Raw genomic sequence first — 25,185 nt, forward strand, 5'->3', positions numbered from 1 at the left:
CAGTTCTTATTTATTGTAAGGAAGAAATTATGACTAATAGTGCATAACAAACATCATTTGTTGGTATCTGCAGTATCTTTTGTTCTAATTAATACTAATAGATAAAAGAATTATTTATTAATAGTAATAAATAAAAACTGTTTTGTGGAAACAGGAATTATGGTCATTCACAGGTAAAAATAAGATAAAGCTCTCTCCTCTCTTAGAGTGTTGCTTTTCTCTGTTTGGGAGTGTTTCTAATTGAGAGTAGATATTTTAAATTGGATTGTGGTATTTAAAGTTCAGTATTAAAACAATTAGTAAATATTGCAGCATTTTTTTCTCTAAAATGTTTCTTAAGGGTAGTGACTAATGGTATTTGTTAATTTCTGTCTTGTGGAAAGCTGTGTTACTTATGCTTTTTTAACTAATATGTTTAAAAAAAAGATACTGACATTTATTGCATTTTATTCTGTATACTGCATTTGTATCTCTGTACTAAGCCAATTTTGAGTGGTTGTTGAACAATCCTGCGTTTGACTGCTCTGTATTAAGCAGAATTCCTGTCCTTCAGGATAGTATATGCAGAGTTGAGGAAGTTAAACAGGAAAAGAATTGTCTTCTACAGGGGATGAGGTTGGCTGAGTTTGACAGCCCCTGAGGAGCACATTTACCCTACAGATGTTCCCAGAAAGGCAGCTCAGGTGCTGATAGTCCCTAGCAGGGCTTGAGCAGCCTGGAGCAGCAACTGCTGCAGAAGTAGACTTTCCATGTTTTGGAGTGCTGTATCCTGTCACTGAAATATCAGTGTTGTACTATGTTTTGAGTTCTAGGCTGAGGTGTAGAAGGTATAAATGGAATTTGTGTCTTTATTTTCTTACTATACTCCTTCTGATAAAACTAGTTACATATAATAATTATACTTAAGTGCTTGTTTTAAGCCAGAGAATAGTTGCTTTAACAAAGAAAAATAAACAGATGTAGTTTTCTGACAAAGAAACCATATTCATTTTTAAAAGCTCACTTTTTTTTCAAAACAATTTCAGTGTACACTGCAGTGAGAAGCAGAACCATGTAGGTTTTGACAGTAGTTGGGTATCTTTCCATATGACAATGTAGTGAGTAATGTTTCTGCCACACTGGCAGTGTCAAAATGACTAGGTTAAATTATTGAATAATCTGAAACTGGTGATCGCTTCTAAGTGTAGCAACATACTAAAAAGACTGTGTACCAGTCCACAGATATTAAATTAATTGTTGCTGAAACTGATAAAATGTAAATGAAGTTCAGACCAGGTGGTGGAATTGCTTTCTCATTATGCTGAAAGAGGCCAGTTGATTTCAGAGAGTAGTCAAGAAGTTGGTTTCACATTTTTAGAATAGCTGACTCTGCTTACATGTCCAGCTGTGACTTTCCCAGTGAAAGAAGAGAATACATTTCTTATCTTTCCATTTAAATTACGGATGCTGTAGTGTATGATGATGTGGTAGTGTTCTACATTCATAGTTTTAATTTCAGGTTGTTAGAGCAACTGACACTTGCAGGATGTTTTAGTTGCTTTCAAAGTTAGGTACTTGACGGAATGTACATGTGAATTTTTGGACAGATTATGTTTATGCATTTTTAATTTACTTAAAATTATGAGATTAAAGTAATTTTGATTAATTTTTGGGTAAAGAAAATTTACCTTGAATGCTGCTGTATGCTGTAAAGCCATTAGAAACATCATAGCCTATTATGGTACAAGAGGATATTAAGCAGCTAGAAAGGGGTTGCCTATGCCAATGTTTTTCTTAAAGTGACCAATAATAACATGAATTTACAGTAAAAATGAATATCAGCAGAAGGTAAATGTTTTCACAAGTTCTGAGAAATGTCCCTTGGATGATAACTACCTCTTGCCTGCTATCAGTGAGGTCTTAAAAGCACTGCAAGTGGTAACCTAATGGATTGCTTTTATTTCACCCAGCAGAAAATGTTCTAAACTATGTTAAAAGTTGCAGTTATTGGTCAGGTTAATGGTATATAGCTATATGCTGTATTTTTGTTGCACTAAAACAAAACCTCTTCCACTAACCCTAGGTCTGTTTTGTTAATCTGTGTCCTAGAAAAGACAAATTGAATTCTGTTTCACTGGAGTAACATCACGGAGCTAAATATTTAGGAAAGATTTAGAATGCTGTAGAGGATATAAATATAAGTTTTGTCTAATCTTATTGATGTTTACTTTCCCTCTTTCCCTTCCCTCTCCCTCTTCCAATTCTATGCTCCAATGACTAAAGACCCTGGGCTATGAGTGCATGTTAAATTTAGAATCCTTACAGCAAATGTGACTGTCTGATTCAGATTCCTTCCTGATGTGGATAATCCTCATAATACTGTCTCATGATTTCTTCTTGTTCCTGAAATAATAGCATTAACTTTTGGCACACAGTTTGACTTGGAATTATACTTGGATTTGATCACAGGAAGGCAATGCAGTTGTGATGGGTTGTGTTGCATGAACATAATGTGTTGGCAATATCACTGTTCTTGGTGGAAATTAATTATTATATTAAATCAGGAACAAATTTCTGATTTTGCAACCTGCAAAATAGAAGAGCATATATGGCTAAGGGATATAATCCCCAATCTCTAAATTGTCAGAAGATTAACAGTTTGCCATAAGAAAGCCTGAAAATCTAAATATCAAAATACAGACTGAATTATATTTGTTTATATTTGTTGTATTATAAGTAAGTAATGTTTTGAAAAAGAATTTGCTCAGACTGACGTCAGTGTAGTAAACTTATTTTCTGCATTCTTACAAAGAAAATTTGTTCTGTAATTGTTTTGTTGTAGTTCTGTCTCTGTTCTTTTATTGAACCTTTAGCCTTTTACCTTCCTCTTTAAGCACTGGTAATGCAGATGCAAAAAATAACTTTGTCTATCAGTGTTTGGAGACTTCTGTTTTATTTTTTGATGTTTTTACACTATAGTGCTGTTCCATGCACTATAATGCTGTTCCATGCTGGTTTTGTTGTGCTTAGAACAGAAACATCACAAAAACACACTATGCTCTTTTTATTTACAGGACCTTTTGGGATAAATCATGGAATAGAGCTTCATTCAGATGTGGTAGAATATGCCAAGGAAAAGTTGGAGAGCTTCATAAAATACAGTGATAGCTTTGATAAGTAAGTATCTAATTTGTCTAGCTTGCTTTGCAATAACATTTTTGGTTTTAAATTCAGCGTGTCATTGCTTATGAGCTTAGGGAGGGGAGAAGAATGGCATCACACTACCAAAACCTAAAACTTGCAGTTTGTGGCCCTACTTCATGAGGTAAGTTGAGGCTTAAGAAAGCACTCTTAGGAGGAATGGGAGTATTTCTGCTATGCAGTGCTTAGCAAAGTAGATTTCCCTGTGTTTTGGCGATGTGTATACATACACGGGTACGTGTGTGTACGTGCACGTACATGCACATATGCGTTTAGGAGAGTGATGTGGTATGTGGGTGTCTTTGCACATATAGAGCAATTTTTATCCATTAAATCAGTTTTTATTATGTAGTTTTACATAATCTCTCTGTACAGTATTAACTTTTTCTAATCTACCCCTATTGATCTGGACATGAGTAATTTTTTCTAATTGCCTTCATGTTTACTTCCTGAAGAGATGGACTCAAGAATATTCATCTATGCTCACAGCACTACTCATTTTTACTTCAGGGTATAACTCTGGGTTCCAGGGCTTTGAATCTTATTGCTTCTACCTATTCAACAATTTTTTATTATTTTAAGTTGGCCTATAAGAGTATTGGGATTCTCTGCCTCTTTTGAAGGGAAAGCAAGGTTCTGGCTAGGGCTGTTCTTCGTAAAAAGTTCTTGTAGGCAATAAATGCTCCAACAGTGATTATAAGGTAACTTCTGGAAATGCAGCAAATCTGAATTGTAGGAGTAACCTAAAAATTACACATTCTACACCTCTTTCTTCCCTTGTGGGCAGCAGAGAAAATTTTTGCTATCCTTTTACCTGTGTAATGTGCCTTATGACTGCCACATTCTTGATTATGTTGACTGGAGCTCAATCAACTTTTTTCCATACCCCAAACTTCAGTAGCTCATGTCTGACCACAAGCTTTTCTCTTCATGCTCCTAGTAACAGAAGAGTGTCATCCTAATGTTACCTGTATCTGCAGTAAATTTTGTAATTCTGATACTGGCTACATTATTTTAGTACCGTGTTAGCCCAGTAAAATAAATAAAATCATGTAGGAGAACATGCATATCTTTCATTATTATTATCTTAATACAAGCATTTATGTTGGGTGAGGTTAATCTATAACACAAGCTAGAACAAATAAAACTTGATTCAGTGAGCAGCTTTATGATGCAATTTATGTGTCTTAAATGCATGTGCAATATGGTCATTTGTGATCACTACTAATACTGCATTAATGACTCTGTTAAGTTAGGTGTACCTGCTAGCTAGTGAATCCTGGAACATACCTGCATTATAGGTGTCTGTACAAGACATACAAAAGCTGGTTTTGATTGGAATGTCTTACCAATCAGGTGATAGGTTTATGTACAGAAATTAAAGGAAATTTGGGTAGCAGTGAAATTTTGTCATTATTAAAACAAACTTTGATTAAGATAATTTAGTACATTAATAGCAGAACACTGGGGGGGTTGGTTACACTTCAAAACGTGCAAGGATTTGAGATAAAACTGTCAGACATGATGTAAGTAAATGTCAGTGTTGTATATGTTCCAAAAAAATACAACTCTCCGCAACCAACATAACAAAAATTATACTTCTGTGAAAGTGATTTTTGTTAGAAATCTGCTTGTAATAGCTGCAGTTCAGCTGATACAATAATGGTTGCCTGGTTGGATTTTGTGTTTTGGGGGGAATTACTAAGTTGTCTGCATAGCTGATTCTGGCTGATTGCTTTCTTTGTAAATATTCTGTATTTTAATGTAGTTAATGAAGATGATGTGTGTTTTATTTTTTTTCCCTGTGGTAGGGTTCTTCTGTATTTGTTTTTACTGTAAGTATTAATATTATATCTTGAATTTTAAGCTGACTCTCAAAGTAATGTTCTCTGATTCCGTAAGTCTGGTTTTGCTTCTTGTTTCAGTAACTTTTTCCTGAATCTTCATGTATAAGTGAAAGATTTTTACCCAAAGTTACAGGACTGCACCATCTGAACTTAACTACTACTTTGGTCAGCTTAGTATTTGGCTGAAAGACCACCCAGGGAAGGAAGAGTTTTGTGGTATCTGTCTGCTGCTGAACACTGGTGTATTCCAAGCAGGAGTTCTCGCTGTTTGAAAATAGGTTACATGGCAGACTGGTATGAATGTAGTTAGTTGTCTCAGTGAATGTGTGTGTGAAAAATAACTTTCACTTGACCAGCATCTTCCAACAATGTACCCAGGGGACATAAAGAGCACAGAGACTAAGATGTGTGTTCCTGACAGTTTTGGAAATATGCAAATGGGAAGTTCAGTAAAGCCACTTGTTTTGCCACTTTCCTGCATTATTTCTTTAGTGTATTAAGTTCTGCAGTCTGATTTGAATGTTCAAAGCATTCTGCTTTTGAAACACAAACCATGATGTTAAACTTATGGGTAGGTACTTGGAGAGCTTCAGCTTGGATCATAAATAAACACTTAGTAACTTTGTTCCTTTGCTTGGAGTAATAGACCCTTGGTTTTGTATCTGACTTCTGTGTGGAGCTGGGTCATGATGATTTAGGTGGGTTCTTGCCTAATAAAACAAGATGGAATATTTCTTGTATGCCATTTGTATTGGGGGAATGTTCCGCTGCTGTGTGATACAGTTTAACATGTATTTTTGATTCCTAATAATAATGTTGTTGAAGTACAATTACAAGGTTACTTTTCAGGTAAGGTACTTCACCAGACGTATATACTTCACTGACAGTATATAAACTTCGCATGTCCAGAAGGATTTGAGATTCAGCCTAAAGGGAAGGCTATCTGTCTCTGATAGCTGGTCTTATCTCAGTTTTGGCCTCTGGAGCTATTCATCAGAAGAGGAGTTCTCAGATACCTGTTTCAAATAATTTCAGTAATTACTTGTATCTGTATCCATATCCCACCAATCTATAAAAACAGTTTTCCTCTAAATGGAGGTGGAGTTGTGCATTCTGAAAGATAAAATGCTGCCTTCATTTACTTGATGTTGTGTGTTTGCCAATAAAAGCAAAGGAGAAGTTCTTTCTTGAAAACATCTGAAAGTGTCATGGTGGTTGAGGTACTAAGATTTTAGGTATAGACTAAAGAAAATTCTTTGAGTCTGAAATATATGTAAGGCTCTCTTTCATTCTTGAAACCTTCAGAGAATGCATGCCAATTAAGGGGGAAAGAATCATTCCTTAAGAAGGCTCTATCTAAAACACATATATTCAAGTACCAGGCCCCGCTTCACCTGTTTATTGAAGGGGAATGTGTTGTCTTTTCTGCTCCCATTCAACTTCTAGACCTAGAATATCCAGCTCGGAGAGAGAGCCACAGGGCAAGGCTAGGTTGCCCATCTTCTAGCACCCTATCAAAACCCAAACCTGGGTAAGCTGGTGAAGTCCCTGCTGTGAAAGAAAATCACCAACCCTTCTCAGGATCAAAAGAATCCACTTCAATGGTAAGTGACAAGAACCCTAGTACTAATTCTGGGATAACTGTTATGGGTGAAACTTCTTCCTGAAGTCCTGTAGTAGATTGTGTTGGAGTTAAAGAACATCTTCCAGTGGAGTGTTTTTCTTCATTGAAATGTAAGAGTACTGGTAGAACTCTAAAGGCTCACTTTTTTAATTAAATTAGATTTGAAAGGCAATTTCCTGGTGTACACACAAAGAAAAATAGAGCTTCTTCTTTCTGGCCAGCTGGCTAGTGATTGCAGTAAAAATCTAAGCAGGAAAAAGCAAACTGTCTCCAAAACTTACTGATTATTTTCTCAGTTTAAATCTTACTGATAACTTAATTTCAGATAGTATAAATAATTATTTTTTAGTAGTGAGTGAATTCTTGTTGATATTTAATCAGAGCAGCACAGGTAGTGGAATTCTTTGATGCCAGAGGTTATGTTAAATAAAAAGGGAAGGAAAATAGGGGCTTGAAACACAGTAATTTTATTTATTTAGAGGTATGAGGGAAATACTACTTGTTATTTACCTTGTTAACCAGAAGGCTCCAAAGACAATTGAATCTACTTTTACTTAGTTAGGAACTAAACCTACATTTTCCAAGTATTTGATAGTAACAAAAATATGTATTCTTGCCCTGAGAACAACAAGTGAAATACTTTTTAATAAATCCTGTAGTGGACACTGCAGTTGCAAATCTCTTATGTCTACAAGTTTTGATAGTACTTAATTTTTTTCTTACATTAAAACAAGTGATGACAGTACTTGGTATATGGCTCCTATAAAAGCTGTCGTTTTACAAAAATCCACATTATAAAATATTAACTTTTCAGCCTATAAAATAATTTTCTGCTTCAGTAAAAATAGAAAGAAAATACTTATCTAGTTTTTGTTAACTGGCAAATCTTTCTCTAGATTTTTTCCATGGGTTTCATAGGGCCTTTACAATAAACTGAACTGACAAGTTTTTTCTTGCTTCTCTATGCCTGTTCATTTTTCCTAATATTCTCTGTGGAATTGCTGAAATGTATTCCTTCAGTATTACTTTTCATTTTACTACCAAAGTTTGGATGTAATATAATGAAGTTATATTATTGAGGTTAGATTTTGTAAATTTGTGTTGAAGGAAGATTGTCATGAGTCATAAGTATTTTTAAGAACTAGTGTCTGACTTTTTCTTCAGAAGTGATTGAATAATGTACTTTAGTCCACTCAGTGAAACTGATGAGAATATCAGAAATAAGGAACAAGATAGCTAAGAAGCAAGACAGTTTTATTCAGAGATGGAAAAATGACAAGTGTAAGTGAGGTAGAGATACAGATTTCCTTCTGTGTCATTGCGTGGAAGCTGAAATAATGTCCAGGACAAAAGTATTGAATAGAAATTTAAGAAGCATCACTTTCGGCTATTACTGTAATGCTGATTAAAATTACTGTTACAATTGGATATAAGGGACTTAAAATGAAGTCTACAATTAGAGGTTTTCAAAGATGTAATATTTGATTTGTTTTCTAGTGTTTCTAGTATACATGCAAAAGGTATCAGCAATACTAGTGGGTGAAAGGTGTGTAACTTCTCAGCAAAACATGCTAGAAGTACATGAATATGAATTTGTACAGGAACCAAAGTCTAGTTCTGAGAGCTTAGAAAAATACTTAAATAAGATAGAATGAACAATGGAGAAAGAGCTTGAGAAAAAGTGGAAAGAGCTTGCCATCTTGCCCTGATACTGCCCCACTTCATAGGAAAAGAATTAGCACTCTCTAAAAATTGTTTACCTTTATATCTGACTAGTGTTAGCTCTAAAGCATTTTCACAGTCAAGTGACATGAGAGAGACTAATGGAAATCAAAAAGTATTTCATTAATCTGTTGCATGTTCTTGTGGCATGTTATGTCACTTAAAGCCATATGAATATTCATCTGTTGTTTTCAAAGAAGAAAAGTTTTAAAACCTGAAAAATTTACTAAATGATCTGAAAACTTCTTCAAAGTTTTTTTTTTTTTTTTTCCAGTGAATTCATCAGTGTTTAAACATTATGTTATAGGTATGCTTGGACTAAGATTACTGATTCAGGAAATTCTTGTTTGACATAAAGGCGGTTCTGAGATGGTATATTTAATGCAACTGCACAAAGAAGCCACACCTTTCTAGGTTAAATGATGTGTAGCTTTTCAGTATTTGTCTTTAAGTCAGCATGGGAACTCATTTTTCAAATGCTGTAGCTTTATACACCAGTTTTTGGGTCTGTTTCTCTTCACCAACAGATGTGCCATAACTGGTAGGGGTTTTGTTTCCTTCTTTCCACACTTTCCATTTTAGGAAAGTATGGCCAGCAGTATATTGGAACTAGGGTGAAAGTGCATTAGTATAGGACAAAAATAAGTGTTACTTCCTTATCACAGTAAGGAAAATGGTTTAATGTTTTATCACATATTTTCAGACTCTATGCATTTTGCAGATTGATTTCACTGTCTGGTTATTAATGTATTTGATGGTTTAAGGGTAGTTTGATATAAAGCTAATTCCATAATTTCTTATGCTGGATTTACTATTCTGTTTTGAAATATTTATTAAGATATGTTGTTTTGGTTTTTTTTTTTCCCACAAAGACTTGTGTGAAATTCTTTCTTCTAATGTAGTGTCACGGTAGTTCACATGACAAATATTAACAATTTGCCAACCTTTTCTTATACATTAGTAAAGTTGAATGGTAGCCCTTTGTGCCCTAAATTTAAATAAATTTTACATTGGAAGGGAATTACTTAAAGCAGTTTGGTGGTAGTGAGTGTGAATTCAGGCTTTTTAGAGCTTTGAGTTGACCAACTAAAGGAAATGTTTGTGGATGGGAAAAAAAGCATACCAAATTCATGATGACATGGATTTTCGTACCATATAAGGGCTGTGAACAGTAAGCTGAGAGATGTGACTTGTGATTAGTAATTATGGGGATAGGCAGAAGTGTACTGTCAGATGATATTTTGATGTGAACGTAGTAGTTGAGAGGTGTAAAATGTGGCTGGATTGGTGCTGGTTTTAAGAACTAAATAATTCTTGTAGCAAAAATAGTTTTAAGTGGCTCCCCCATATTGCTTTTTAAAATCTCATAATATATTTTACTGTTTCCTTCAGATACATATCTGCGGATGCTGACAGTTTTTGGTTTTTTTCCTTCAAATTACTTGATATTTTTCTCCAATGTTATTGACCTTGTTATTTTTTTAAAAAAATCAAGTATGTTTACCACTTAAAACAACAAAAAAGGAGACAGTCCATAACTCCTTGCACGTAGTTTCATCTTCACAAGACATCAGCATAACATCCTTCTTTCATGGAGGTTGTATAGGTAGAAGAGCTTATCCCAAGAGGTGTCCTGCACATAATCAGAGCTGGAAGTAATTAAAGGTAGGGTTCATAGGTAGGTGTCATATTAGGACCAACCAGTGAATCCCCTTGTAAAAAATCCCAGCTACTATCTTAGGTTAGTGTTACACTCTCCAGCTTCATTATTTAGTATTTTGCTATGACACATATACTAGATTGGTGGATATGGATACAAGAGCAACAAACTTATCCATAAGTCTTTGCTGTAAATGTTTTGAATGGTTGTTTATTTTATTACAGTAGTAATACTTTGCAGTGTTGCCATCTATCAGGAATCTAACTTAAAAACATGAGCAGTTACAGTCTGTTGGTGGATAATTTTCTTAAGTTTCTGCAGCAAAGGCAAAAACTCACTTTAAATTCTACAGGGTTTTTTTTTTTTCTAAATTTTAGCTGGAAGAAAAGTACCTTTGCCTTGAACTTGAAATGCCTATTCCATGGAAAAATCTTACATGCCTGAAGCTGCTTGGTTATCTTGGGCCATTGCTACATGTGATCTGTGTGTGCTTACATTTATTCTGTGGCAAGTGTTTGTTTAAACAGAGATTTTCTTTTGCCATGTTATCTGTAATGGGAACTCTTTAATTTCTGTGTTCTTGGCTGTTGGTTCTCTTGTAATGAAGATGGCAGATTCAACTGAAGAACCTGAAGTGACTAAACTTTTGTAGAAAGTTCCAGCACTTTTTTCCCTTCTTTTTGTTATCTGGTGTGAAATAGGTTTTTTTCATGTTACCAATGTAATGCTCTGTAAAGCCACCCTGGTCACATGGTAGAGGTGAACAAACATTAAAGAATATTTGGCAATATTTAGTTGCATTTCAGCTTGGAAAATGTTTAAATGAAATACTAGCTCTTCTTGATAGTTATAGTACATGTTTGTCAATACTGCGTGTTGACAATAAAACAAGAAGCAATTTTATTTTCATCAGTATTAATAAAAGGTAGCTCCATGTAACACAGAATGAAGTGTAATATCTGGTCTGTTTTGGTACCCCAGATGCAATAGGAATAAAATAAACTTTCTGGATATACTGAAAACTATGACTAAAAGAATTGGGGTTTGATTGTTTTAAAATGAAACTTGACCTAATACGGTTGATACTACTTTCCTGCTGTAAGACTAACATGCTTGTGATGCGCCTGGTAGGTATTCTAAATACCGAATACTTCCTTGTATTTGTAGAACCTTTCTATTTAAGTTTTAAAACATTTCCTGATCAATTGATGGGGTCTCATATACCTGAGTAAAACCAATCTAAACTTTACTTTTTTGGAAAATTACGTAGGCAAGTTAGCAGAAAGAATTTTCAGAATTATACTTCAGTCTGTGTTCGAAGGTCATATCTTATTACTGGATTGAATAAATACAAGAAAATTGTACATGTTCAGCTCTTTCTGATTCAGAGGTGTGTGTATAATCAAAATCATCTTAAGGTTCAGGGATCTGGGAAAGAGTCCTGCTGCATCACTAGTGAATTCTACATTTCATGGGAGTGTGGAGGAGCGAGATTCACTGTTCACTACAACTCAACTAGTCCATGAAAGTCTGTGGTGCTCTACTAAGCAGGAAAGCAGTATGCTTTTCTTGTATTTCTGGTATATCTGGTATGAGTCACTGTTCATACCCTAACACATGAAGCAGTAATTTCTGAATAATTTTGTGAGAAGTACAAATGAAGAGGGATTGGCTTTTAAGCAATCATGTTGCTGTTACCAGAGACAGTTTATCACCTTTTCCTCCCATTTCTTCTACCACTTTTACCTTTCTGGGTAACAGGGAATTACATGTGGCAGTTGTGAACTAGCAGCACACCAGCAGCTAGCACACCAGTTCAAGCCAGCTGGGGGTGAGCATTGCACAGCCAGGTGAGCTGATTGGACCTCATTTTTCATGTGGCAAGGATTAAAGAGGTAGCTTCAGAAATTACATGTAACTTAGTCCAATAAAGTGTTTTGTTTGCTGTGGGAAATAAGTCTGTCAGGAAGACAGACTGGGTTGAAACTAACTGAAAAACTATGTGGAGGAAGAAAGTATTTTTTGAAGTAAATGGAATAACAAATGAACAGCTGTTGTGGTCATGAGCTTTGTGTCTTCACAAAACTCTGCTAATAGCATGGAGGGAACACAGTCCAGACAATCTGAAGTGCCTATAGACAGAGTTGGTCTCTAGTGCTTAACCCATCTTAGTCTTACAAGTGTGTTAAGTTGCTTCTGTGTCTTTACTTGGACTTTGTACCCTACTGGTTGCAAGCTGCGGAGTTAATGACAAATTATCTTTAGCTTTTACTCTGTTAGTAAAGACTACTGTGGATTTTTGTCCTCAGCTCATGTATAGAGTATTTTTTGTCTGGGGAATGTTTCATGGGGTTTTCTTGTGTCTTGTATTCCTTGGATAGTTTGGTGTTCCTTCTTGTTTTAAGAGGGTGTGGCCAGTGTATTCATGAGCTTTTAGGGTGGTTTCTAGTAGTGGAAACAGGATTATCTGGTAATAAATTTGGTAGGTTTCAAAGAAGCATTCTGAGATGGTAAGAAGTTGTGAAAGTTGTGGGGGTCCAAGATTTAAAACTGCCTTTTGGAAAAGTACCATATTCATTCTCTCCCTTCCCCCTCCCTCCTTTACTTTTTAAGCCCAGAAAAGTACTTTGCTCAAACTTTCAAATTAAATTGATATGTTAATTCTTGATTTAAAGTGTAGGCAATCTGAAATGAAAACTATGGCATGAACTGCCTGTTTGACCTGTATGTGGAATGTAGAAAATGTAGGAAGGAACATGATAGCCCAAGTGCTTACGGAATGAGATTTGCTTCTTCAGCAGATTGACCGGTGTCTTGGATTTCATTTTCTGCCTTGTCTATTACATTTCTAGATCTTTCTGTATTAATCTGGAATTATTTCAACCATGGTTCTGGCCGGTCTAGCTTCACCTTCTCAGTTTGTGCAACACGGCAATTTATCCCTACTTCACTTCCATATCCCTTTTTTGTCTTCAATTGACCAGTGTTGTTTGTAGCTTTCTTTTTTTTCCCCCTTCCCTCTGGGTTTGGAAAAGAAAACTTGGACTGTTGACCACAAGAAGTGCATGAGAGAGAACCATGCAGTAGTTGTAAAAAAATTCTGGGTTTTGTCTGCACTAGTCAAAGAAAGAAGCATTGGAGTATTTTCAAGATCAAGCATCCCATCTTGGAGAGGAAAAATATACTTCCAGCAAAAACTTCAGTTTCCTGATTTGTTAATGGCAGCGCTCTAGATCAGAAAGCCAAGCCTTACAGGCTTCATCCCTAAGCAGTGAAAGCTGCCAACTTTACTGTAACTGAAAAAATATTGATTTGAATGTTGTCAGGTATTGTACTGGGATTTGCTAATGCGGGCCAAGCAAAAAGAAAAATTATTTTCCATTGACAACCAGCCATAAAGCTCATAAAATGGCTGCATGTATTTGAAGTTGTTAGAAAATTCATTCCTTCTGGATGCTGTTTGAGATGCATTGGACTTTAATACTGCCAGATGAAGTTTATGAACTTCTTCATGCAACAACAGGGGTGTTAGGTTTTATGTAATAATTTTTTCAAAGAAAACCATTAATCCTTTCTATGAGCTACTTTGTAACTTCTCCTCTTATATATTAAATGCTTGGGGAAGATGTACAGTTTTTCACTGCATGATTTTTTTTACAAAATGATATATTTTATTATGGTGTTAAAGTTGAAGCAGTAACATGCTTCAGAGACTTAAAAAATGTCCGAAAATAACAGTGTTGTGGCAAATAAATGTAGCTCTAGCAATAAAGTACTGCCCTGTGCATTTTTCCTTTGGTATTTTATGCAGTGACAGAGAACACCTACAGTCCTTGCAACTTGTGTTATAAACTTAGGTCCACTAAAATGCAGTTGTATTGCTTCCATTTACTGAAGAAAATGAGATGTTTCTGAGATAAAGAATCTTGTATTTTTTGCTTTCCATGTGGTCAAAAAAATGTCAGACTTCCATTGAATTACTTTTTTGAGAAAAGTGGATTGGGCTCACGGTGGAAAATTGGGAGGTACAGAATAAAGAGCCTTTAAATAGACCCTAACTGATAGAAAATGGAGGGGAGCTACTAGGAAATGAACTTTTCAATGTTTATTCAACAGCCTGGATATTGCTCATTGATAAGCATACTGTTTTAGTAGCAGTTGTAACATATAGCTTAAGATTTCTTCAGATGAATCCACTTGCTTGGAGTTAGGAAGGTGATGTTTTGAAGCTTTCTCTGTTTTGCATAATACATAATTGTAACTGCAAGAGTTTTTCTTCAGTGGTTCCTGATGTGGCAGCAAAAAAACAGATTACTTTCAAAGTAATGTCTTAATACAGACTTTTAAATTATGCATGCTAATCATTCTTCATGATACAAGGGAAGATGCGAAATACATTTTTCTGTCTTTATGTGGACTGGCTTTTCTTAAAAATCCTAATTTAAAAAGCATCCCTTCTTTCTTTTTTTCTTCTTTCCCTTAGATTTGAGTTCTGTGAACCTGCCTTTGTGGTTGGTAATTGTTTGGAAATAGCCTCAGACAGTCATCAATATGACCGGATTTACTGTGGAGCTGGAGTCCAGAAAGACCATGAAAACTACATGAAAATTTTATTGAAAGTTGGAGGAATTTTAGTAATGCCTATAGAAGATCAGGTGACTTTAGTGACAATTTCCCCTTTTTATCTTCTAGTATAAGAAATATGTAATTTAAAGAATGCTTTTGAGAATATATTTGACTAAGTTAATGTTCAACTAATGATACCTTCATTTGATGTATTGTTGCAGTTTAGCAGATACTATCTTTTTAATGAAGTCTTGAAGTTTTTTCCCTTAAATTTGTAGGAAAGCATCAATATCCTGCTTTTAACAGTCTGTTTCATGCTATTTCCTCTGTGTTATACCAGAACTGCTTTGAAATTTCCCTGTCACACAGACATTTTCAGTCAGTGCTTCAAAACAAAGAAACCACCTCTAAACCAGGACAATTGATTTCAAAGAATACAAAATAACTATGACTAGTGGGAAATGTCCCAAGGGGAGGAAAAAAAATGAAGGAAAAATGTCTGTATTCACAGCAGTTTTTAGTGTTGCTTTCCCATGTTAGATTTAATGCTTTTCAATCAGGGGCATATTATTTTAATAATACTTAGCACTTCTATCACTTTTCATCCTTAGACCTCAAAAGGCTTCTCAATGGTAAGTATTATTCTCCCTGTTTTACTAATAAGGAAATTGAAAAAGGCACATCATGTGACTTAAGTTGATGTGCTCCTAAATGCAGATTATTACTAAAATGCTTTTTGTTAAGCATGTTAGTTACTTTACTTTCAAAAAAGAATTCTCACATTATTGATCTGCTTTCTTAAAATACCAAAGGGATTTAAGTATAGCCTGCCTGATTCTGTTCCATAAAGAATTTCATTATTTATTCAACTAAGATACTGTCAGTTGAAATTGATGGAATTCAACTTAAAAGTAGCCACAAATTAAGAGAGAAATTAAAACCATTACTATTTTTACCTTATATACAAATGGATAGGGGCTTAGAGCATATTAAGTGTGAGGAGCAGCTACAAGATCTGAGATAATGTAGCTTGTGGAAGAACACCAAGGAAATGTTTAATTCCTGTTGTCTTCCTGAAGAGGTGGAGAATTTACCTGGTAGGCAGGAGTCCAGTTCTCCTCACAGATGCACAGCATACTGAAAGAACATTACAAATTGGCAGCAAGGGAGCTTTCTGCCTGCAAATAAGGAAGACAGTTTTTCATAGTAAGAATGGTTGAACACTACAGCAGGTTACCTAGACAGGTGGGGAATCTCAATCTTTTTTCACTTACTCAGAAAAGCTTCTGATTTAACTTTGAAATTGGCCCTGTTCAAGGAGGAGGGTAGGACTCCAGAGGTTGCTTCCAATCTAAAGTATTCTTTGATCTTTTGGAAAAATGAGAAAAAACAAAACTTACCTTAGTTTTTACCTTAGGGCCTTAAGTTTTCCAGCTGCATCTCTTCCCATTACCAAAGAGCTTTACTCAGTACTCTAGTGACCAAGTGATATTTCAAGGATTATCAAAGTCCTTTCTGTTCCTAAAACAGCCTTAATTCATTAATTTTGAAGCAAAACAAAATAGCAGTGTGTTTGAAACCAATCTGAACAGTATTGACTGACAAAATTGTAACCACTGATTTCTTTTGGTTTTATTTTGTAGCTAACACAGATCTTGAGAACAGGACAGAACACATGGGAAAGTAAGAATATCCTTGCTGTTTCATTTGCTCCACTAGTGCAACCAAACAGGAATGACAATGGCAAACATGACACTGTAGGACTGCGTAAGTTTGTGCTCCCTCCCTTTGGCTTGCAGGGATGATACAGTGCCTGATGTTGGAGGTCTGAAAGCTGAGAGGCTGTGCTGTAGAAACATTCCATTTAGCAAAGCAGTAGCTCACTGATACGTTTTTGTGCTTCTGGTGTATGGTCTGTGTTGCTTCACAGTTAATATTCTGAATTTTAGTTAGTAATTTAAGTGATAGAATTTTTCCAGCTTCTTTTCCAGCCACCTTTTCCTTTCTCAGCTTCTCTATTACAGTGGTATTGATAAAATAGCCAGCTAATATTATGTCCCTCCTAGTGCTAACTTTCTCATGGTCTACCAAAGAAATTTTTTTTCTCTTCCCCCTGGGGCTGTGGTATGATAGGATATTAATAAGCCCAAGCATACTTTATGTCTGTGTGCAGTGGATATAATCATACCTAGCTGTTTGTTATTAGTCATGGGGATTGGCTTTCTAGCTGCAATGCTTTGAGCAACGGTAGTAAAGGCATTTAGAAAGTCTTTGAAGTACACCTGTTTCTAAATGGTAAGATAGGATGATTAACAGGAAAGGAGAAAAAGCTGATAAAGAAAAGCATAGAGTTGAAGTTTTCTGTTAGAGTTGTCAGGGCTAGGAGTAGAACACAGAGCTATGGTAGCATGTGGGAAATTAAATAAACTCAACAAAGAGCCCAAAAGATAACATATTTTAACTATGAAACTGATATAAGCCCTTCAGGAGTCCAGGATGTCCTATCAGCTTGCATTGCCTGCAACTGCTGATCTGAATTTTGAGTGTGTGTGAGCTTGCCATGATAGGTACTTTTTTTTTTTAATGCAAAGTATAAAGATAATTTCCTTTATGTAATCTATTTCTGTGCAGAAATAATTAATTTTTTTGATTTAATACTTGGTTTGAGCCCTCAGAAGTCATTTCCTGAAATTAATTTACTAATTCAAGATTATTTTTCCTCTGTTCCATCCATAATACATAGGTTGTGTCATATCTAACAATGAAATACAGAGGTGGGTAGTCAAATTTGACGATGATTTTATATAACCTAGTTCCCTGGAACAAAAGAGGATTTTCTGTCAACATTCCTAAATTTTCAGAATGAGGAGTGCAGACCATGGACAGTCAGATCTGAATGGTAGTACAAGAAAGGTGTTTCCTATATTATAATTTCAAAATGAAGTTTTAGTGAGAAGAGGAAAAAACAACCAAATGTGGTATTGTTCACATTTGAAAGAAAAAAGTTAGAGGCTTGAAGTTGCACTGCAAAATGAGATCAGTGAGATGGGCTTCTTTTCACTGCTCAGGTGGATCTGGTTTTATTTAAAAAGTTATAAATGAAGCAAAAATGTTCTTGTAGATGTGTTGGGTGTACATGGAAAGTGTGAGGGGTGTAAAAGGGAGTGTGCTGAACTTCAACAACAACAAAAAATTAGCTAATTTCTCTTTTATAGTAACATTCTCTATTTGTTTCAAATCCACAGGCTTATAATTTATCTTAAAAGTTCAAAGTAGGCTAGTCAACATGCTTCTTCTGTAAACTTTAGCCAGAGTTTGTAGATGTCATTACTAAGTGAACATAGAGTCTGTGCCATACTTTGGACAACCCCTGAATGCTTTCTCACACATATGTAGACTAAAATAACTCTCATGTAAAATATCTGTCAGCCATGCTCAAAGTAGAGTATTTTTTTTTTTGTAGAAAACTACAGAGGTGTTGTTAAAAGGTTCATTTTATCAATGTAGTTATTGGTTAGGATGCAGTTCACTGGTAGTAGACAAATGGAAATACATGGACAGTAAATATCCAAAATTTTGCATCCTGCTCTTCTCATTAAAAAATGTTTGCTTTCGTTATAATTGGCACAGTCTGCAATCATGGTTTGTTTCACCTGAACTTATAACATGTTCTGGATGGTTAGATAGGGTTTTGTTCTTGAATTTTGAGCTGATGTTGTAATAAAAAAATGGGACCTTTTTTTTTTTCCCTCCCCTCTCTTTGGCATGATCTGAAATCAGTATTGTCAGTCTTAATATCCTTTCTGTCTCAGATAAATTAATGAGTCTGCAGCTGTAGCCATTGTATGTAACACATATCTTCTTTAAACTACATCAGGAGCTTTTATAGCTGAATGCATTTTCTAGAAGTGTTATTTTTGAAATTATTTCTTCAGTAACTTCTTCCTTGCTGCAGTCCCTGTTAATTTTATGGTATTCTCTGTAGGAAGGAAAGTGACAAGTAAGAAAGTTGAACAAGCTTCAGCTTTTGCTTGTATGCTTTTTTGGTTTTGCATTCCTTGCAATTAGCCATCCATATCTCATCTAGGGCAGGTGTCCAGCAGCCAAGCAATATTTTGTCATCACCTGGCAGTCATTAGAAAACAGAGATCTGTTTTTTTTTTACTTGTTGGTTTGGGGTTTTCTCCCTTTAGGATTTGAGTAATTTTGATTCCTCTTCTGCTGCAAAGATACGGGTGGCTTACCTGGTTTGTCACTTGTGAATTAGACATGTCCCTCCCTTATCAGTTAGATTCAGTAGGAAGTGAGCAGAAGGAGGAGGCAGAAGAAAGGCACCTGCCTAAACAAATGTGGCACAAGGGTAAAAAGTGTTTTCCTACAACAGGATCTTAACAGTGGTAGCAGTAGGTGCCAAGATATGCCAGGTGCTAAAAAGTAACAGTATTGCTGTGTAATTTCTTACATTTATTTTACTGATCTGTTTATGGCTTCTACTGATCTTGCACATCTGTTAAAAGACCTCTTTGTTTCCTGGACTGTTCCACAGGGTTTGTCAAGGTGATAGTATCTAACCGTGTATCATTTGCATATTGTGTCATTTACTAAAATTTCATTTGAATTGTTTTTGAACATTAGTCTCCCTGCCTTGCAGCTAGTTTGGGGTTTTTTTGCTAGAGGGAAGTTTCACTTAGTACAACTTATTTTTCTTTCATTTTAGCTCCATGTGCTGTTAGGAACCTCCAGGACCTAGCTCGGATATATATCAGACGCACTCTTAGAAACTTCATAAACGAGGAGATGAAAGCCAAGGGTATTGCTCAGAAGGCTCCTCCAAAACGCAAACGCAGGAGATGCCGTAGACGCAGGATTAACACCTATGTGTTTGTTGGTAATCAGCTCATTCCTCAGCCTCTAGATAGTGAAGAAGATGAAAAAATGGAAGATGATAACAAAGAGGAGGAGGATAAAGATCACAGTGAGGCCTTGAAGCCAGAAGAGCCTCCTCGAAATCTGTTGAGAGAGAAAATTATGAGTTTACCATTACCCGAATCTTTAAAAGCATACTTGACCTATTACAGAGAAAAATAACTCGTTTTAAGTAGAAATAATGCCTACTGATAGTTCCTTTATTCTTGAAAATGTAGCATTTATTAAGAAGTAGGTGGACAAATTATTATTAGTCTTTCATCAAGACTGAAGTACAGCGATAAATGGTAACTTGTCTCTATCTTGTCTTTGCTACACGGAAGACTTACATTCGACAGTAGAATCCCTTTTTAAAAGTCTATTTTTCTTTAAATTTTGAAAATGCTGTTTTAACTCTGATAGAAATATATATTCCATTATGCAGTACTAATCAATATTTTGCATGGTAAGTCTTTTTTTGATCCCTAACAGATTTGTATTGATAAAAGGATGAGTGAAATTTTATATATGCTAAATAATTGGTTAAACATGTGCATCTGACTTGATGAACAATTTGTCTGTATTTATTACTATTAGGAAAACATTTTAAACATGCAGACACTTACCTTCTAATGTCCAAATCAGACCCTTTAAAAGTTTATTTTACTATGGCTTTGTTGCAATCATTATTACTATGTTGGTATAGAGTATTCCAACAACACAAGTGCAATAAATGTATACAGACACTGAATGAGCTGGCTTTAGTGAAATATGAAAATACAAGTTCTGAAATGTCAGATGACCCTGCTACTTCTGCATTTATCTTTTGCCAAAAGATCTTGCGACAACAGCTTCTCTCAGAGCCTTAAAGAAACACCATATTGAATAAGAAGCAAAGCTCTGCTTACTCAGCTCTGCTTAAACTTAACTCCATTCTACACTGTCAGTATTTCTAACTAGAGGCAGTTCCTCATTTGTGGGAAGTATAGGACAGTACATTTTGTTTATTTCTAGAGCTCACAGCATTGAGTCAAAAAGTCTGGTAACTCAAGATTGTAATTTAGATTTCAGTCATCTATATTTACTGCTTTTAAGTAGAGGTAGAATTTCAACCAAGTTTAGTTTGTATTGCTTATTGGGATAGCTATAATAGTAGAACTTAGAATTTGTTCAGCAAATGCACTTTAGTAAGTGAATTTTATACTTAACATGCATCTTCAAGAAGGTAGACTTGTGCCAGCCTATATTTTGTTTCTGAGCATGGCTCTTAGCACAAAAATATTTATAAAATCATATGCATCTTTTGGAAACCTAAGAGTAGCAGTGCAACTGTGGGGACCCACAATAGTGCTGATTTAAATCCTTCAATGATTTTTCCTCTTCTAGTTGTGACGTTATTTGCAGTTCTCATTTTTAGCTTTGCTTTTACCATCTTAATTTCTTCATTCTGTTGTAACATAACCATGATGGTAAACCATTTATTAGGAACTTGGCATGTGTGAGTATCAAAAACCACAATCATAGGAAATGTATGATTGTTAGACCCTATGAAAAACATTCCCATTGAAATATCCCCCATTATACATTTTATAATACTGGTGACACTTCTTTTTGTGTAAAACAATGAACAAAATAATCACGTATTTCTAAAGCAGTAAATGTTCCTATTCCAAATAGTCTAGCAGTCCATTATTTACTTCAAAATACATTAGCATCTTGTTGCATCTCAGAAGGAAGGTCAGACACAGTCCCATGACACTGACTCTTTTTGGTGCATTTCATGCTGTAGTCCCTGTTTTTAAGGTACATCATAGTAATGTTTAAATGGAATTTCATGAAGGCCTGTTGTACCAGCATGTGGAGTTACTTTCCGCAATATATTTACTGTATAAGTAAGCAAAAGTATTCGAAATAAATATTCTGACTTTATTTTAAAAGCAGGAAAACCTTATAAGAAGTAGTTTTCCAAAATAAGGATACTAATAAAGTAATTGTGATGCTTCAGCTATAAGAATTGAACATAATCTTGTTTTCAGTGGGTTATTTTAGATGGAGGTTAAATAATCTGAAGTTTGAAATGTTTGTCTCCTTTCTTGGAATCTACATCCATGAGCTCAAGAATGAGATTACTAAATATTACTTAAATACTTCAAGGACTTTATACAGGATGATTTTTGAGAATAAACTTCTGCATTCTTTCATGCCTGTATACTTGGAAAAATGGACAGTAGATGACTTGTCATGAATCTTCAGTATGTAAGTTTTTTTTGGAGTCACTGAAAGAGAATGTTTCCTCTGTGTTTTATATGTGGATTTATTTTACACTCTTGAATTTATATTTACATAAATAAAAAGGTAGAAACGCAAAATTAATTAAAATTTAATTTCTGCCATCTCACTTGATGATGGGGACGTTGTTGCAATAAAATGGTTTTTTGTGGTTTCTGCTTGCTTGAATTTCTGTGTTTCTGTGGAAGTATTTTCAGTTATTTGGAAATTCAGGTACAAATTGTTTCATAATTAGGTCAGTAATCTCTTAATAAAGGCTATTCTTGAATTTCAGAAGTATATATTCTCACTAAAATGTGAATTTTTTCAAAGGTTGAAAGATGAGATGTTACTCATGAAACAGGGAAAGGTATTTTGGTCTCAGCATTACTTTTGAAGTACTTGTGTGGAGAGTTTCCTCTGGAGAGACCAGAAGCTAAACTTGAGCTATATACTGAAGAACATTTCCATGTTTTATTTTTTTTTTCCATAAATACTGATTTTTTTTTTAATCCTCAACTGAGCAGCTATCTGGCTCAAAATAAAAGGAAAACTTGGAGATAAGGGCTGCGAGGGTGGTGAGCAACCAATGCATCACACTTCCTTCTTCAACTCCTTGTTGCAGCTTTATTTTATTGCCAGTTAGAGGAAAGATTCAAGGTAGGTCAGGTAGGCTGATGAGCAGCCTATAATTGTGATGACTGTGAGGAAGGGTGTGATGAATTGGAACTTCAGGGGGGTTTATCTTCTTTGGTCTGGACAAGGACCCAGGACTAGTGCTGTCTTTTCAAAAGACATGAATTTTTAATCCCATGTCATTCAGGAAAAACTGAGCAGCTGCCTCCCAGAAATTTGAAATGAGTAATTTTCATTGCAGTGAGCCTAAACAGCTGTGCTTGGCTGAGCACTATTGCTTGTTCAGGTGCAGGCAACTTAAGTCTTGGGTTTTTTGTTTTGTTTTATTTTTTTTTAATCCTGTATTCTTTTTCTCTAAACTACTTTTTTAAAATGCATCTTTGCCTACCAGTTTGAAAACAAATAGGGAATGTAATCAAGTGTGCTGTGTTCTGATTAAAGCTGTTTTAGCTCATTAAATATTTATCCATATGTCCTCAAGAGTGTTGCCTTCCATCATTCATGTAATTGAGTAAAGCTGAAGGCTTTGTGATTTACTAATCAATTATAAAAGATAAAGGAGTGGTGTTCTATGTTCTTCCTAGAGGTGTGTATACTAAACTTCACTTTAATGAGCTGCTACTTATTTTGACAACACTTGAATCATATATGAGGCGTTTTCCATAAACTTGTTCTGAGAAGGTCATTGAAGTGTAACTGGAACATTGAGGCTTTAAAGGTGTGTGGTTTTTGTGATGTTTTAGTAAAACAACTTCAGTAAAACTTAGATGACTGCCTTGATCAGTGCCTGTCTCTCTTCTGTATCTTCACAGTGTACTTGTCAGCTTGTTGAATTACTCTGTTCAAGTAAAGCTGGCTTGTTTAGCCACAAGGCTTGTACCACATTTATGTCCAGTATGGAAGCAAGAATCTTAACTGATTTATCAGTGCTTATCAGCATGATGGTAATACTTTCTTTCTAGAGTTTTCTGTCATCCTTCATATTCTGTGATGTTTTAAAGAGAATTGTCAGGGGAGACGAGGGAACCTGCACATCCTTTTTAAAGCTCTGTCTTCTACTGCAAGCCAGGAATCTATGTAATACCTTGCTATGGTATTTTGCAAAATACTTCGATGCTAGAAAGAAGCAAAGGCACTGCATTGTTTTCTGTCACTGTTTCTTCATGCATTCATGACTAGCCATGATTTTAGCATAAAGAGAAAAGAGCAGAACTATAGGTATCACTACATACTAAATGCTGGTGGTTTTTGTTTTTTATAAGAGTTTCCTTTCCATTTTGGTAGCCTTTTTTTCCTGGCTGAAAAATAATTCATTAGGGTTTCCTGCTGCTCTACTGCTTCCATGGATGATCTTTACAAACAAAAATGTTCCTTGCAGGCAAATAGATATGAAGAGTTAAATTTCAGTTCTTGATATTACAGTAATGCAATTAAAACTGTAGCACATGCTCTTCATTTCTAATTCTCCTCTTGGAGTTATGTTCAATCTCCCTTTGTTTCCCTTGAGTTTTAGATTCACAACTAGAGAGGATAACACAGCGTTCTGCACCTCTGCCGTCTTTTGTGGGCAGAATACTTGGTTCACGTTGATGGTTCCTTCTTACCCTTCTGTAATTGCCTTGGGAGTCACTTGTGTGTTGGATAATGTGCTTCTTGCGTCTTCATTTGCTGTTCTGCATCTCCCATCTTGTATTCAAGTTACCTATTTGTGATAATCTGTATATGTTAGATACTGTGTTTTGTTTCAAGTTGTGGGTCTGCATATTTTTAAACCTAACTGTTCTAGAGCTCTGCATAGCCTTAGAATCTCCAGTACCCAGGGTGGCCCACACCTTGACCCCCTTGCTGCCTCCTGTGTCTTCATTTTTTCTGCTCTCAGACCAGGGCTCCATTTTCTGCATTACAACATCATGTGAGAATGATAAATAGCTTTTTTTTTACAACAATAATAGTGTGTTACTCTTAACCTATATAAGGCTAGGCTTGTGCCACACAAGCATGAATGAGTGAATGCTTACCTATGGACAACAGATCAGCCAGAGAGACTGGTGTTTGTCCTGCCATGGGCGATGTCGGTACTATACATATGAGACAGAGCTACACAAGCATGAAAAAAGCTTTCATATCTCGACTTGGTGATCAAAAAGCATTTTTTCAGGGTTGGAACAGGAGCAGGAGTAATTTGTATGGGGAAATTATTGGTAAATAAACAGTAACAGTAATAAAAAACAGAGCAGTTTATATCATAAAATTAGCTGCAAATTTTGATTCCTCTTTAAAAAATCTTTCATTTCTGCCATTTACCATTATTTTGTCTGTACAATCCATAGGTTTTGTATATGTTTGCTTGTAAGGAGAGTCTGCTCTGTGTTTTAACCACTTTAAATACCTGGTTTAAATCTTTCTAACATTATTGTTTGTCTCAGCCTTCAGTTTTTCCCTTTACTAATTGGTACAGTATGATTTTGTGCTGTAGTCAATAAAAGCAACAATGTAAAGCACTACTTTTTTACCCTTTGCTCCACATCTAACAAATTCTCTACAATTGACTTTCAGTAGTCGTCTCTTAATAGTAGAGACCTTTTTAGAACAACAGCCTAAAAAACTAAGTTTTTTTATTTGTGGCACTTGGCTTGTTTTAGCTTGTTTTTCTCAAAACCTGACGTGTCTATTTTCCACACAGTCAAAAGTAGCACCTCCTTAAAAAATGCTTTTTTACCTTGTTGAAGAACTTTATCTAGAATGTTGTGTGTAATCAAGGATGCCAGAAGAGGGCA

At 35.3% G+C, this 25,185-nt stretch overlaps 1 protein-coding gene across 2 annotated transcripts in view; it reads left to right on the forward strand.

The window, feature by feature from the left end:
* Positions 1–21,961, forward strand: part of PCMTD1 (protein-L-isoaspartate (D-aspartate) O-methyltransferase domain containing 1) — a 41,114-nt gene extending 19,153 nt beyond the window's left edge. The window contains exons 3-7 of one of the 2 annotated variants that reach the window (XM_068189045.1): positions 3,054–3,156; positions 14,517–14,688; positions 15,211–15,231; positions 16,243–16,366; positions 19,317–21,961. In XM_068189045.1, the coding sequence (XP_068045146.1) occupies positions 3,054–3,156; positions 14,517–14,688; positions 15,211–15,231; positions 16,243–16,366; positions 19,317–19,687 (791 nt within the window). In that variant the 3' untranslated portion in view covers positions 19,688–21,961. The remainder of the gene's footprint in view (positions 1–3,053; positions 3,157–14,516; positions 14,689–15,210; positions 15,232–16,242; positions 16,367–19,316) is intronic. The other variant, XM_068189054.1, reaches the window with a different exon arrangement.
* Positions 21,962–25,185: the final 3,224 nt, after the last annotated feature.

Source organism: Anomalospiza imberbis, chromosome 1, assembly GCF_031753505.1.
Source record: "Anomalospiza imberbis isolate Cuckoo-Finch-1a 21T00152 chromosome 1, ASM3175350v1, whole genome shotgun sequence".
NCBI classification, from domain to species: domain Eukaryota; kingdom Metazoa; phylum Chordata; class Aves; order Passeriformes; family Viduidae; genus Anomalospiza; species Anomalospiza imberbis.